The following is a 15342-nucleotide window of genomic DNA, read 5'->3' on the forward strand; positions in this document are numbered from 1 at the left end:
ATGAGCTTTAAAATCAGGCTAATTTAAAATCAGCTGCACAAGAAAAAATAAAAAAATAAAAAATAAAATCAGTTGCACTCGTCAAATTACACGGGTTAGTAGACCCCTTATCTCTTTAGACAAATTGTTCTCAGCCAGTGTGAAAATCATGTTATGATGGATTTACCTTTCTTAATACATTAGAATGGGCCTCACAGTTATGACTATAATAACATATTCCTGAACAAGCTTAAGAGAGTATGTTACCTGCCTGAACTTCATATGTCCCTTGTGGGTGACTCAATAGTGGGGGGAAAAAAAGTAAGGAAGCACTGCTCCAGGCAGTGATTTCTAACTTTTACAACTCTTGCAACTCTGCAGAGTACAGTAGAATACCCGAAAACACCTCAGGGTGTTTTTCAGGGTTGGTAGAAATACTACAAGACAAAGAAAGTCAGGATCTCTTCTCTTGGCTGCATAAGTGACCGCACAGCCCAGTAGAAAGACCGTTCATTTACAGGGAGCACTCCCTCTCTAGTTACCTGTAGAGAACTATATGCTTAATTTTAAAACACTTCCTTATGAGACATTTTGTCTTGGCCAACTCAGTGAGCCATATTGTGGGACAGAAATCTTTTCCAACTTCCCATGTGTAGATATAGGATTTTCCTTTGGGATAGGTCTGTGTAAGCCAAGGTTGAATGACTGTACTTTAAATTTTGAAAATTCTCATGTTTATATAAGCTTTGCCTGTCTTTTAAGGATGGTATTTTATAAATTCAACAATTCTGGTTATAACTTAGGGAGGAATGATGGTAGTTTATCTGAAGCAAACTCAAGACTGAAGACTTGGTGTAAAAATGAAAAACTGAGTGTCTACAATAATTTGTTTTTATTTAAATATAGATTTTTCAGACACAGCTGGGTTTGAGTTCTAGCTTCACCGCTTGCAGGGTATGTGACTGCGACCAAGTATATGCAAATAATAATCTAGTATAGCCCAGAGCTGGTGTGTAGGTTGTGTTGTTCACATGCAACTCTATGGCCTACTATGCCTGCCAAGTTGACCATGGGCAAGTTTCTGAACTTCCCCCTGCCTCAGTTTCCTCTTTGTGAAATACAAATAAAAATACTGCCTCATAACGTTGTTGTCGGCCTAAAAGAGTAAATACAGCTAAGTTCTTTGAACAGTGCCTGGCTCACAATTAACACTGAAAGTTTTAGCTACAATTGTGATCATTCAGTTACCCAATGGGATTTTCTAATTCCTTGACTTGTTTACACTCTCTGAGATTTTAAACATTTAATTACAGAAAACACATGAAATGTAAATGTACAAACAAAACCAGCAAAGCATTAGTATGAAAATTCAAAGTTGTGTTTGTACAGGGCATTATCCTACTACTCAACCTTTAGTGATCTATAGCAAAGTGAGATTGCAAACTGAGATTTCAACAATAAGCTAGAAGAAACCTGGATAGCTCTAACCGGTGAATTCTTTTGAAGACCATGTGCCTGTTCATCCTCCCAACTTCCAGCTCCCTGTGGCCCCACTGGGAAAAAGAGGGGGGAAAGCATCTATCTCTACCTCTTCTCCCAGCAGGTAGTTTCTTCTAAATCAGGGCTCAGGGCAGATATCCTGATAAGAGGTCATAGACTGTCACAGAATAAAAGCAGAATAAACTCTATTACCATACATAGAGTTAACATGATAATAACCTGCTCTGCATTTATGAGTAAAGATGAACTTGGTTTGCAACTAGCATATCAACAAATTAATGAACAGTATTTCAAATGTTGGGATGCCATTCTTTAGCAGCCAATTTTTACTTTGATATACAAAGTACATTTTTTGGTGTGTGGGGGTTAGTTGTTAAATCTTATGAAAAGTTCTCCGTGAGGAAAACCTTTGTTGTGTTATTCAAAACTTTATGAAGGTCTTGAAACCACTTGGTGAGAAGTTTAAAACAATGAGTTATCTTCCTCGCTTTTTCTCTTTAGCTTAATTATTATAATGGGATCTCCTAACACCGGAGATAGACAACCAATGGTCAGGTTGACAGCACTGTGCCCTGTGACCAGTGTCCAGTGTCCAGAGTACAGACCCACCCGCCTTCAGCATGGTCAGCCTCTGACCTGTCCATTTCATCACCCCTTCTCCTCATCTGGATCTTGAATTTACCCAAGCGGGGATTTCTGTTTCAAACTTTCGCTGCTGCCTCCCCCTTTAATTTTTGAATACTTCTGTCCCCGAGGCCAAATGTTAATACTGAAGACTGCGGGAGTGAACCAAAACATAGTGGGGTGCCCCCCAGACGGCTGCTGCCTTGCCTCCCACCAGACCACATCCTTATTCCACTTTCAAGCACCCGATCATGAACTTCATCAGGAAAGCGGCTTCCCAAGCCGGCGCTGGTGGAGCTCTCGGGATAACCAATAAACGACTTGGCAGCTCGGCCAGCGCGCCTGGGGGTCTCTCGCCCCAGCGCAGTGCCCGAGAGCGGAGCGGAGCAGGGGCACAGCTACGGGCAGCGCTCCCTCCCCTGCCATCCCTCCACCCACCGAGACGCGAGAGGCGAACAGGCAGAAACGGCAACTACAGACGGCCTCACCTCCTTCTTCCTCCTCCAAGGAGTTCATGCAGGGAAAGTAGCCGGCCAGCGCCTCGAAGGAGGCGGAGAGGCTGCTCCGGCTCTGGGAGCGCTGCATGGAGCGCCCCGCGGCGCCGGCGCCCCCCAAGCCCTGCCGGCCCATCTTGGACGAAGACCCACTCTTCCCGCGGTACAAGATACGAGGCGTCTTGGCGGCTGGGGCGCGGCGACCGCAGCGCTACGAGGGCCGGGACGGTGCGGCGGGACCCTGCGGGGTCTGGCCCCGGCCTCGCCGACCCCGTCCGGACCGGCCCGGACGCGGCTGTCCCGGCTGCCGGGTGCCTCCACTTTGTTGGGGAGGGGTCGGGAGGAGGGGGTCGCGACGGTGACGGGCGGAGACGCGGCTGCCCGCGGCGAAAAGTCCGAGGTCTCGCCGGGAGGGAGCTGAGGATCCCGGAGGCAGTGGCTGCCGGAGTCTCGCCGCCCTCCCCTCGCCGGGAGATGCTGCTGATGCTGTGGTCCCCGCCAATCAGCAGTCGCAGGAGGGAGGTGGTGGCGGTGGGCTGGCGGCTTCGGAGCGCGCGCTGCAGCTTCTGGGCACCTGCGACCCAGAGCAGCCCCTGCTAGCTCCTTCGCTCCACACCCCGCGCGCGTGCTTAGGGCCGGACAGTGTTAATTACAAGCACTACGTCAGGCATCGCAGGGGGTAACGCATCGGGCAAATTTTTGGTTAGTCACTTTCCCTTTCCTCAGTTTCACTTAAACCATTTGGTAACGCTCCTCAAGCATAGGCAGGAAATACTGAAATTTTCTCCAAATCCCAACACAAGCCTCCCCAATTTTTAATAGATTCCACGGAAGCCTAGAATTAAAGCTTTGTCTTTTACCGTCTGTCTTAAAAAAAAAAAAGAAGAAGAAAAAGAAAAGGAAAAGAAAAAAGAATAATCAGGAAAAAAGGTTATAAAGAAACCAAGAACCGAAAAAGCACCGACATTAAGAAAGTACTTTCTCTTGCTTATCAACTCTGCTTTAATTTCAGGAATGTTTAATGCTTTCTTTCTCTAAATTAAATAATCTGTTACTTAATGCTACTAAGGATGACAATAAACACTGGAAGGCTCTAAACATCTAAATAAAAGATAGCTTCCTCTTAAGTTGGACACAGTACAAATACAAGAAACAAAACAGTTTATAAGTAACATAACATGTCGCATTCTGGAAACTGCAAATCCCTATTCCAGGATATGAAACAACCATAATTCCATTTTATTATTTTTATTTTTTTTAGATTTTATTTATTTATTTGACAGAGAGAAATCACAAGAGTTGGAGAGGCAGGCAGAGAGAGAGAGAGGGAAGCAGGCTCCCCGCTGAGCAGAGAGCCCGATGCGGGACTCGATCCCAGGACCCTGAGATCATGACCTGAGCCGAAGGCAGCGGCTTAACCCACTGAGCCACCCACGCGCCCCCATAATTCCATTTTAATAGGAGCTGGAAGACTGCCCCACTTTTTGTGGCTTACACAAGCCACTCAACCTCTCACTCTCTTTATCTAGGGGGGTGGGAAGGTAGAGTACAATGATTCCAGTCCTAACCATGTCACAGCTTGATTCTTGGGTACATGTAAGGGAGCTCTATTCCTTCATACAATACATGTTTCCTCAGTAGTATATCTGTACAAGTTCTTTGCTTGACCTGCTGGTAGATTCAAACACTTGTTCAGTTAATCTTACTTGAACTCCTCATATATGCTACATACTTTTGCAAACACAGGATACAATAATGATCAGAGCAGGTAAAAAAATCCCTACTCTCATGGAGCTTACATGCTAGCAGTGTGACAGACACAATAAATGTTAGGATAAATGCAAATGGGAGAATATTAAGAGGGATGGGCCAGGCTGCAATTAAAAAAAAAAAAAAAAAAAAGTCTGTTGGAGTGGGCCTCACTGCCCAGGTGACATTTCAGACATTTCAGAGGTTGAGGAAGTTAGCCATTCCAGTATGTGAGGAGGAGAGTGAGTTAGAGGCAAAGAGAACCTCCAGCAGGAAGGTTCGCCGCCATGTGTCCTGGGCCCGGAGAAGGGGCCGGCACGGCTGGGCCGCAGCGGGATGAGTGAGAGGGAAGGTAAGAAGGTTAGGAGAGAGAAGAGGCAGAGGAAGAAACAGATTACCAGGGCCTTCTAGGTATGTTAATGATTCTGGCCATTGGTCACTGAAATTTAGAAGGTATTAAAAATGCATTCAGGCAAATAATCCTTTCAAATCTTTCTGGAAATTGGGAAACTTTTAGTTTCCCAATTTCCAGTCTCACATAACAACTTTTGGTTGCTTGGATGTAGGATTATTCAGGTTTCTTGCTTCAGTTTTTCCGATAGGCTGTAGTCCTTTCTCATTATTATTCCTACAGCTCCTTCTTAGTTCAATTTCCTGTTCTTTATTCACTTTCCTAAAATATCAGCATTTCAATAGAACATTGATAAGGCCAGGATCCCCAAGAGCAATTTTTCATCCTGTATTGCTTTTTGTTCAGAGAACAGATACCTTTTAAGTGAAATTTTCACCATAAGAATAAAGGCAATCATAAAATTTTGCAAACTGAAAACACTACTGAAAGTCATCTAATATATTTTTTTAAACTATGGGTCACAAATTTCTAGTGGGTCCTGAAAATCAGTTATTAAATTTTGATCAACATTCTAAAAACTAAAATGAAATAAATTATTAGAGGCTAGCCCCTGTACTTACTGCATCGATTGTAGTATTATTTTAGGAATATGTCTGTGTGCATGTGTATGTGCGTGTGTGTAGTATTATTTTAGGAATATGTCTGTGTGCATGTGTATGTGCGTGTGTGTGTGTGTACACACACGCAGGTGTGTATTGTACTGTGGTCAAGAGGGTAGTATCAAGGAAGAAGGGACTGAGTGGAGAAATCCTAGGAAAGTAAGTTGGCCAGGAGTGGAAACTTTTGTATTGGCATCCAAGGACATCAGAAGGATAGCTGAAAGTCCCTTTGGAAGGGAATAGCTGGGTTTTTTTACTGGTGATCACAGGGGGATAGGGAATAGAAAACCTGAAATGGTGGTAATGACCGAGATGCTTGGGCCCTGCCTTCTCTGTGTTAATGACCCGGCTTTCTTCACCATGAAGAAGTTAGTCTAGAATCGTCCAGATGCTTCTATTTCTATAGGAGAATCATTTCTCTCTTGTGATTTTAGAACATGGTTGTCCTGGGAAGCCTTCTGATACTTTTCCTTATAGTTTGAATCTTAGAGATATAGATAAGTGATGGAAGAATGGCATAAGGAGAAGTAGGGGCACTGAAGAGGAAACAAGAAAATCACCTTATTTCAAGGCAGAAAGCTGTAAGGAAAAAGCAGAATGCTGGCACATGGGCATTCAAAAGACAAGGCACAAAGGTAGCAAGAGACCTCCAGTCTTGAATGATAGCTTGTGGCATACAATGAACTTATTGAGAACATTATAATTCTACTTCTTCTTGTCCTATGTGCAATTGCTTGCCTATGTATTAAAAAAAGTTACATAAATAATATTTCTGGTTTATATATTTTCAGCAAGTTGATTATTTCTTATTCCATTCTGATAGAAGTACTACTACCCCCAAAGTAATTGAAAAATGCACATAAAAAAGCAAGCCACTGATAAAAGATGACACACGTCATTCCTCCATACCAAATTCTACATATTCAAATAGCTTAGGATGGGATTTCAAATGATGGGTCATTAGGTAGTTTCATTGTATAAAACTAAGCGTAACTCCAGAATCATCATAATCCAGAATCTGAATTATTTGTAACTTTCTTATTCATCCAAAGATAATCAGGGGAAAACGTGAGTCACAAATATACACAATAAATTACCTTCTGAAAGCACAATGTGGTCTTGAAAATATTCTACCACTAAATATGAAAATTATCTTTTTGAAGAAAAGTTATATAAATACAGCTTGCATAGACTATTATAGCATTCTATTTGTTGAATATGAAACGTATCACACTGGTCATGCCCCTTAATTCTTATGTCAACCCTAAGAATGCCATCATTAGCTCTTCTTTATGGATGACCTAGTAAAGACTCAATAATGTTAAATCATTTGCCTAATTAGAAAGTGGCAGAACAAGACTCCCTTCAGAGGCTCAGATTTCAGGTTCAATGCCCTGTATACTACATCATGGGTGTCTCATACCATGTATACTTACACAAAAGCAGACAATTGATAGAATATAAATTGTACAGTAAATTATTTGATACATGAGAAAGTAAATATTGAAAACATCCTTAAAACCCTAATGTTTATTCTAATTGTATACCAATTTTAAACTTATATTTGCACCTTTTTTTTAAAATCATATCATAGCCATCAATTATAATGGGTCTAGAATACAGGTGACTTTTGTTTCTGTTTTTTTAAACAGTTTCTAAAAAAAAGAAAAATCACCAAAATTTTAAAGTATGTTACATTAGTTTGTTCCTGAAATAGAGACTTGGTCACTTAAGTAGATATATAAAACGGTTATTATGTGACATAGTTATATGGTGTCTAGACCATAGATGAGTTCAGTCAGGAACACAGCTGTGCCTTTTAGCAGCCTTGCCCTTCCCTACACTAGAGATGATGTAGGTGAGGATGATGAGAATGTAAATTATCTGACAAAGGGAAGGGAGGAAAAGGAAGGAATCCCTAAGAGAAGCAGTGGAGAAGACAAGTAGCAAGGTCCAGTGGTGGATATGCTAAAAAGAAATAGAAAAAGTTCTCCTCTGGCTACTCTGTCACCATATAATGTTTTCCAGACACTATCCAGACACACTAACCAACCAAAAATGGCTGGTTGCTAGAAGAAACAGGAATTGCTCAGAATAGGTCATAGACTCATGCTGTAGACTGAACTAACCTCCTGATACACATTTGCTTTCGATGACGTGGAAATTCACTTCTCTCTCGGTCTTTACAATTGATGTCAATTACTCTTGCTACCGTGAACCAATCCTCCTTACAGCAGTGAGTCTATGCTAAATAAAAATATTCATGGATATATTTTGTTTTTTCCTGATTCAAAACCAACTCTCAGAATCCGAAAATATATACTTTTTTTTGCTGTCACAAAAAAACTTTGCATTTAAGTCATGAGAGATCAAATCCATGTAGTCAACATTTTCTACTGACTTCACATTGCTAAAAGTATTTAATAGTCTTGGGCAATTAGCCTTGACTTGCATATGAAATCTCAAGTATACAGCCTTTTCTCCCATCTGCAGCTTCATGTCAATATAGTACAAATAAGTTGTAAGCTTTTGTGATTTTCAGTTTTCCAACATAATTTTGGTGTCTACTCAGCAGATTTACAAAGTGAATAGCAGATGGTGCACTTGAGCAGATGGTCAACCTGAAACTTTCACAAAAGTTTAATGAAGTCAAAGGATGTTTAGAGTACGAGAAGATAAAAAAGAAATATTAAATGATCAGCATTTTCATTATTCTGTAATGAGATTTAGGATAGTATTTGCCTTCATCTTATGACAGAAAATGTCTATGAAAGTAGGCAAATTAATTTCTTCAACTCTAAAGATCGAAGTTATGAGTCATAAAAGCAGAATAGCTAGATGATATAGGGTAAGAACAAATATTTATATTCTAATATAACTTATGGCCCTTTACATATAGTAATAATGATGATAATAGTGTTATGTTTCTTCATAAGCATTACCTCCTTTAACGCTCATAAACGCTCTATAAAGAAGCCCATCTCATTATTCTCATTTCATAGACAAGAGAAGCAATGTACACTAATTCAATAAATATGAGTTAAATGCCTACTACATGCCAGACACTATTCTAGCTATAGGCGATATAGCAGTGAACAAAAATGGACAATGAGCTTCTCATGCAGCTGGCATTGTAGTGGAATAACGTAACATTATATCCCACTTACAATACGGCAGGCCTTTTTCTCAACAACGTTATAGAACCAGTACATCAACCCACTTAGTAAACACGATTTTATGAAAGATACAAGATTATTAATATCTTCATTTTATAAGTGAGAAAACTGAAAAAAAAAAATGAGAAAACTGAGAGATGCTGAGAGTAAATTTCTTGCCCAAGGTCACACAGGGTATTAAGAAATGAAACCAGAATTAAAGCCCATGAGGTTTGATGCACACTCATGAGTTCTACGGTGTCACAAAGTAGCAAATCTAGGATTTGAACCTAGGTCTTATGACTCCATAATCCACACTATTTAAAAAAAAAATTATTTATTTTAAAGAGGGAGAGGAATAAGTAGGGTGAGGGGCAGAGGGAGAGAATTTCAAGCAGACTACTTGCTGAGCATGGAGTCCCATGAAGGGCTTGATCTCAGGGCTTGACCTCAACAAGTTTTGGTAAATGTCACTCTTTGTAGTCTACCTATCAGTCATGAGATCACATGAGATCACAACCTGAGCCAAGAGTCCACATTCAACCAACTGTGCCACCCAGGTGCCCCTATAATTTGCACTATTAACAGCTAAGTAACATGGGTTGAGAGGATCTTCTTATATCTCTATCCGACAATGGTGCTGCCAATAAGAACTGTTTTTCCACTCATAACAAAGAAATTTTAGCATGGTAATTCTGTCTCATTATATGACATATTTACGCAAATTTTCATTTAGCTATCACCAGGAATCCAAACTCTTCCTAAATGTCCTCAACAATTTTAGGAGTCAGTGTACTGGGATGACTTCAGATAGAACTCAGCCTCAGAGAAAACAGGAAATAGACTCTCATAAGAATCGTGACTTACTGGTGTTTGGCCACCCCTCAAAGCATACTTCCCAAAATAAAATGGAGTCAATCATAAGCTAAGCATTTTGGATAGATAATATCAAAATTTAGAAAAAGAATGCTCATGCCTTCCATACACTTTCTATAGACCTTCTATACAAGTTCTAAAACAGTCATGAGAAATGCCATTTTCAAAGAAAAACTAAAATATTCGTATCACAAGGAAACACTTTATCTCCCTGATAAGGCCACGCATGATCCAATGATAAGTTAAAGACTGATAGGTAGACTACAAAGAGTGACATTTACCAAAACTTGTTGAGGGCCAGGAAAAAGAGAGGCACATGAACTATCATTACGTTTCAATCACTCAGACAGCTTCTTTCTAATGTGTGATGGCCTTCACGCTTCCCTTCATTTCCTCATTCATTCAGATATTTACTAGGCGCCATATGTAAGACTCTTTTCTAGGACCTTTGGGTAAGAATTATACCAAACATGCGTTTGCCTCATAAGATGCTCAGAGTCTGGTCATAGGGGACAGAGAGGATAACAGAGTCAAGAAGGGTAAGTAAATGCAATGCAGTGGAATACAGAGTATATTTATGATGGGTTCTAGGCACTCTGGTGCCATACAACAGGGACATTTTGAAGGCTGTTTGGTAGGCAGAAAATGGGGTGAACAGCATTGAAGACAGAAGTCTCTCTACCCTGACCACAATAGCTACTATACACGCCTCTTTTGGATCTTTGAAAATGGGTAAGAGTTAGGGTCTCTCTTTGTCTAGTCCTTTATGGTGGTGGTAGTGGCAAGGATGGTTTCCATGTTTGAAAAACTCCCTGATCTCGTATTCTGTCCTACAATTTCGCCCCATGCTCTGGCTTTGTGAGAAATTTACACCAAGTCTTTATAGTACTGTTAGAAAAGATTTTCAAACAGTTGGGAGAAGAGAGAAGTATTTCTTCTACTCTAACTCCCTTGGAATTCTAGATGAACATTACCCGGCAATGTCTCGTATCATTATGAAATTAAAAGCACTGTAAGGTTCTGTGAGTATTAACATTTGCATAAATATACAGCACGATCAAAAAATGTTATGTAAGTTTTAGGTACCAATGCTCCAAACTATGCAGTGTTTATTAAAAGTATGTGCATTTAAGCTGTCTTATTCATTCATCACTAATTTATTTATTCACTATTCTTTTACTAATTATTCATTTCCTCCTTACTCACATCAGTGTGATGCGAGTAATACAACCTACGCCTGGAAAACAGAGGTATTTCCTTAATCACAAGCAAATCCGGTTCCTACTTGTTCCTCTTGATTCTGTTTCTTCACTGGCTAAGCTTCATGTATTCACTTCAACACACATGGCAGTAAAGACTTCTCCAATTAGCATTTAGTTTAACTGTCATATATTGGTTAGATATACGGGGTCTACATTTTTGTATGGCTTGATACTATGCTGACAGAAAAATGGAGAATTTAACAGTTTTCACAGATGTTTTGACCTAGCCATCCAGTTGACCCATTCATTGTAGTCACCTTAATTATTTTTCATCATATATGAAGGCAGAAGATTTGCAATGAAGTCATTTATTTGTAAAAAACCAAAGGCAGTAGAAAAGAATGAAGGTTCTGTCCAAGCACTAAAGATTGCATATTCAATAGCATATTGGGGAGGGAAAAAAAAAAGCCTATGGAAAACCATCAGATTCTACAGATCCAGGTCAAACATCACCTAGATTAGGTATAAGTGAACTGCTGCCTGAAGGTAGGTCTCTGCGCAGCTCAGTACATTTGGTAAACAGTCCAGACCGTGTGCCACGCAGCGAACTTAGAAACCCAACTAGGCAAGTGATCATCAGCGGACTCCCATCTCAGACACTCTGTGTCAGAGGTTTCTGGAAGTAACACTTTGTCTCTCTTGTTGATTTGAAACTTCATAATAGGAAATAACAATCCAGATTAAAGTGTTTCCTTCCTAAAATTCAATTCAAGCTGATTCCACCTCCCATGCATCTGTATAGTCCCACGATCAAGTGAAAAGCTCAGGTCTAACAAGACAGGACTATTCCCCAGGGAAAACAGTCTCGGTAAGAGGGAAATTTGTAGTGTCATACAGAAACTCTCATTAAAAACAAGTACTTATAAACAGAAGCAAATCTATGTGTTCTAGTTAAGGGAATATTCTAGAATGCTTTTCCTAGAACACTGCGATATAACTTGGATCCTTCTGCTTGGCAACTCCAGCCATTCGACCCCTTAATAGAGCAATGTTTCAAATCCCAACTTCCTTTCCCATACTTGACAATAAATTGGGAAAAGGTATTTGGGGAGGAGCCACAAGTCTTGATGCATGATTTACAGTCTAAAAAACATCTAAATATATATATTTAAAATTTGGCGACACCATTCAAAAAGCTTTTCCAAAAATATTTATAGTCTAGCCACTACTTATCAGCATTTGGACATAGAAAAACTGTGGTATAGAATATCTGAGCTCTCCATCTCTCTTTGTTGCTCTGATTCTGGGCTCACCTGGGGTCCATCAAACCAAGTTTCCTCTGCTTCCTTGCCTTGTGGATGATCGTTTGACCTGAATGACCAGAGGGAAGAGCTCCCCAAAACTGAAGTTCCCCTTGTCTCCACACATTCCATCACTTTTAATACAACTTTTCATCTTAACAGAGAAAGATTGTATATTTTTCCACAATGGAATTTATTAAGAAAAATGTAAAACATTGGAAACGAAATAATCCAATAAGAATCAACATGTATTTCTTAATATAATGACCACAATGACTATAAGACAAAATTCTTCCAATTATGTAGGCTTTCTATAATATTCTCTGTACATGCCAATTTTAAGAAATTTATGCCAATGATGCAGTTATTAGCAGCATGTCAACAATAGTGTAACATAGGGATTAAAATCTTTTCTAGCACCTGCACTAGGCATTTCTCATAGTTTAATTTTTCTCACGTTTTAGATACTGGATCTGTCTAATGCATAATAATTGCTTTATATAGTAACTGTCTCCTAAGTACTTTTGAAAAACCTATATATTCATCTCTAAAACATCTCTAAAACATGAAATCCATTAATTTAGGCCCCATTTTATATGTGCTAACATATAAAGAAGATAAAAGGTTACACATCATTAGTAGGAGATCTGGTGAAATTGAGATATCCTGTGGGTTTAAGACCTTTTTGTGGGTGTTATATACAACTAATGAATCACTGAACACTATGTCAGAAAGTAATGATGTACTATATGCTGGCTAACTGAACATTATAATAAAAAAAAACCCACCTTTTTTGCATTTCTGTATATTGAATAATTACATGCAAAAATATCTGTGAAGGGCCAATGAATATAAACCCGTGAAAAGGTAATCTATTAAAAGTGTTTAACAGGGGCGCCTGGGTGGCTCAGTGGGTTGGGCCACTGCCTTCGGCTCAGGTCATGATCTCAGGGTCCTGGGATCGAGTCCCGCATCGGGCTCTCTGCTCAGCGGGGAGCCTGCTTCCTCCTCTCTCTCTGCCTGTCTCTATGCCTACTTGTAATCTCTCTCTGTCAAATAAATAAATAAAATATTTTTAAAAAAGTGTTTAACAAAGAGAACGGATTGTTAGCTTATTAGAATATTCCATTCAACCATTGTTTATTAAACAATTTAAGTAAATAATAATTGAATGCCATCATGTCCATGTACAAGGCTAAGCAGAAGTAGTATATCATGGGGCACCTAGGTGGTTCAGTGGGTTGGGTGTCTGCTTTCAGCATGGGTCATGATCCCAGGGTCCTGGGATCGAACCCCGCATTAGACTCCCTGCTTCTTGCTTCTTCCTCTCCCTCTGCTGCTACTCCTATTTGTGCTCTCTCTCTCTCTCTTTCAAATACTAAATAAATCTTTTTTTTAAAAAGGGGAAAAAAAGTATTATATAGTATCATTTATTAAGTAACTGACCATTAGTTAAATCTGTTACTTTCATTCAATTATTATTTGAACTGATAAATGTAGAAAAGCTAAGGAAACAATCAAGTAATGCTACGTAATTAAAAATAAAGATATAATAATAGACCAGAATGTATCCGACACATGTGTATGAAGCTCAAACGCATTTAAGATATCAGCACCAAAGCAAACCAAGAGAGCTAAGTATTCCTACTTTGACCATAATAATGCCACACTTTCAGATCGTGGGACATTAATTTTAAAAATTTTAAGACCATCTCACATTCTAACACATAATTTTGTAAAGGTCCAGTATTCAAGAGGAAAATAGAACCAACAGGGAAAATCAGGAGATAAATAACTTTGGTTATCACACACACACAAACAGTACATCGCACAGTACAGTAAGGGAGTAAAGGCACCAAGAGTGTGGAAGGGGACAGGGGACCGTTAGGGTGCTCCTCGCAAGACCGTGGTATTTGAACAAAGCCTTGCGGATAGTTCTCTTCTCCTTCTGAGCCTATTGCTTTCCTCTTCCTTTATTAAAATACCACTTTCCTCCTACAGATTTATTTAGTAACTATAATACAGTAACTGTAATGTATACTAACTATAACTATAACCATAACAGGTTCTGGATACTCTAAGGTCCAGGAGAGACTATGTCCATGACTAGCTCACAATCTAGTGGGAGCAGAACCATGAAACAGACATCCCTAGATGCTGAGTGTTATAACCAACGTGTGGATACAAATCAGAATTGTAAGCTGGCTGTTTTTGAACCCTAAGAAAACACGGCCTCATTCTCCCAGGATTCTGGCTCTTCCTCATAGTTCTTTATTGTCCAAATGTGGAGTCTAAAAGGATAGTTATCCTAATTCTCTTGAAAAGACTTCTACAAATGTTCAGATATTTGAATCTTTCTAACCATGCCGTTTTGTTTCTGTAATAGTTTTACGGTCTGTTTTTAAGAAAGCATCTTGTCCTCTATACTAAATCTGAAAACTATTATTTTTCTTTTCAGTTTCACTTAAATGTTCTGTGCTTAGCTTGTCTTATCAAGTTCATGGAATTTCAGGTCCATTTAAATATCTTTTAATCAGACAGCATTTTTTCCTCATTTTTTCTTTCTATCATATCTGTTTATATGGAGAAAGATACATTATTTCCTGATATTCCAGTCCCAAATATGATCCTCCTAGGTCCTGGTTTTCCCTCTGGAATTATATTTACCTCTTTCCATTCAAACTTCAGAGGTTTTCCTTGCCTGTGGTACCCAGTTTCTGTTAGTTTCTCCAAGAGATCACTAAGTGCCTTTCTCCATGGTGGTCTTCCTTATTACAAAACACTGATATCCACCACAGAAACTGTTCTTTATTTTTAAATAGACCTTTTTTCCTCCTTACTTCTCGTATTTCAGCTTAAACATAACTATATAAAGGTCAGTCAATTCCTACTACACATATTTTCTGAAGTTTCATGAAATACATGGTCTCTCTGGCCAGGAATTCTTCATAGCAGTATCATAATTCGTATTATTTAATTTGCTCAACAAGGCTTTCAAACTTACACCTGCCTCCCTGAAGAACCTGTGACTCATTTATGCAGTGAGCTGCTATTACTGGTGAGAACACATCATATCACTATGTGGAAAACAGTGGGGGTGGACGTCGAACCTCACCATCATGATACTGGAAGTCAAACACTGTCATCATTACTTAGTATTTAACAATCTAATAATAGTATTTGATTACATCTACATAGCCATTAGGAATACATTAGATTGGATTTTATAATTTAAAAATTTATTTTTAATTTCATCTCGCTGGTCCCCTCCAATCAAACCTGTTCGGTCCCCTCTGCTAGCTGTGGAGCTGGACAAAGTGCTTGGTTATCCATGAGGGAAAGACGGGCTGGGTCCAGTGGAAATGGCCAGGCAGGCTCAGCCCTGCTTCGTCTTCAGACAGGAGAAACTACAGAACATTAAGCCCCATCTCCTCTTTTGGGGCCTTGGCAG

The 15342-nt window shown here is 39.4% G+C and overlaps 1 protein-coding gene across 50 annotated transcripts in view; it reads right to left on the reverse strand.

Moving 5' to 3' along the window:
• Window positions 1-15342, reverse strand: part of RIMS2 (regulating synaptic membrane exocytosis 2) — a 603997-nt gene that overhangs the window by 26786 nt on the left and 561869 nt on the right. Inside the window, exon 1 of one of the 50 annotated variants that reach the window (XM_059165865.1) lies at window positions 2592-3230. The exons of the other annotated variants lie outside the window; for them this stretch is intronic. Coding sequence (XP_059021848.1) covers window positions 2592-2733 — 142 coding nt within the window. The 5' untranslated portion in view covers window positions 2734-3230. Of the gene's footprint in view, window positions 1-2591; window positions 3231-15342 lie in introns of those variants that run through there. 50 annotated transcript variants of the gene reach the window in all.

Source organism: Mustela lutreola, chromosome 3 (assembly GCF_030435805.1).
Source record: "Mustela lutreola isolate mMusLut2 chromosome 3, mMusLut2.pri, whole genome shotgun sequence".
Classification (NCBI taxonomy): domain Eukaryota; kingdom Metazoa; phylum Chordata; class Mammalia; order Carnivora; family Mustelidae; genus Mustela; species Mustela lutreola.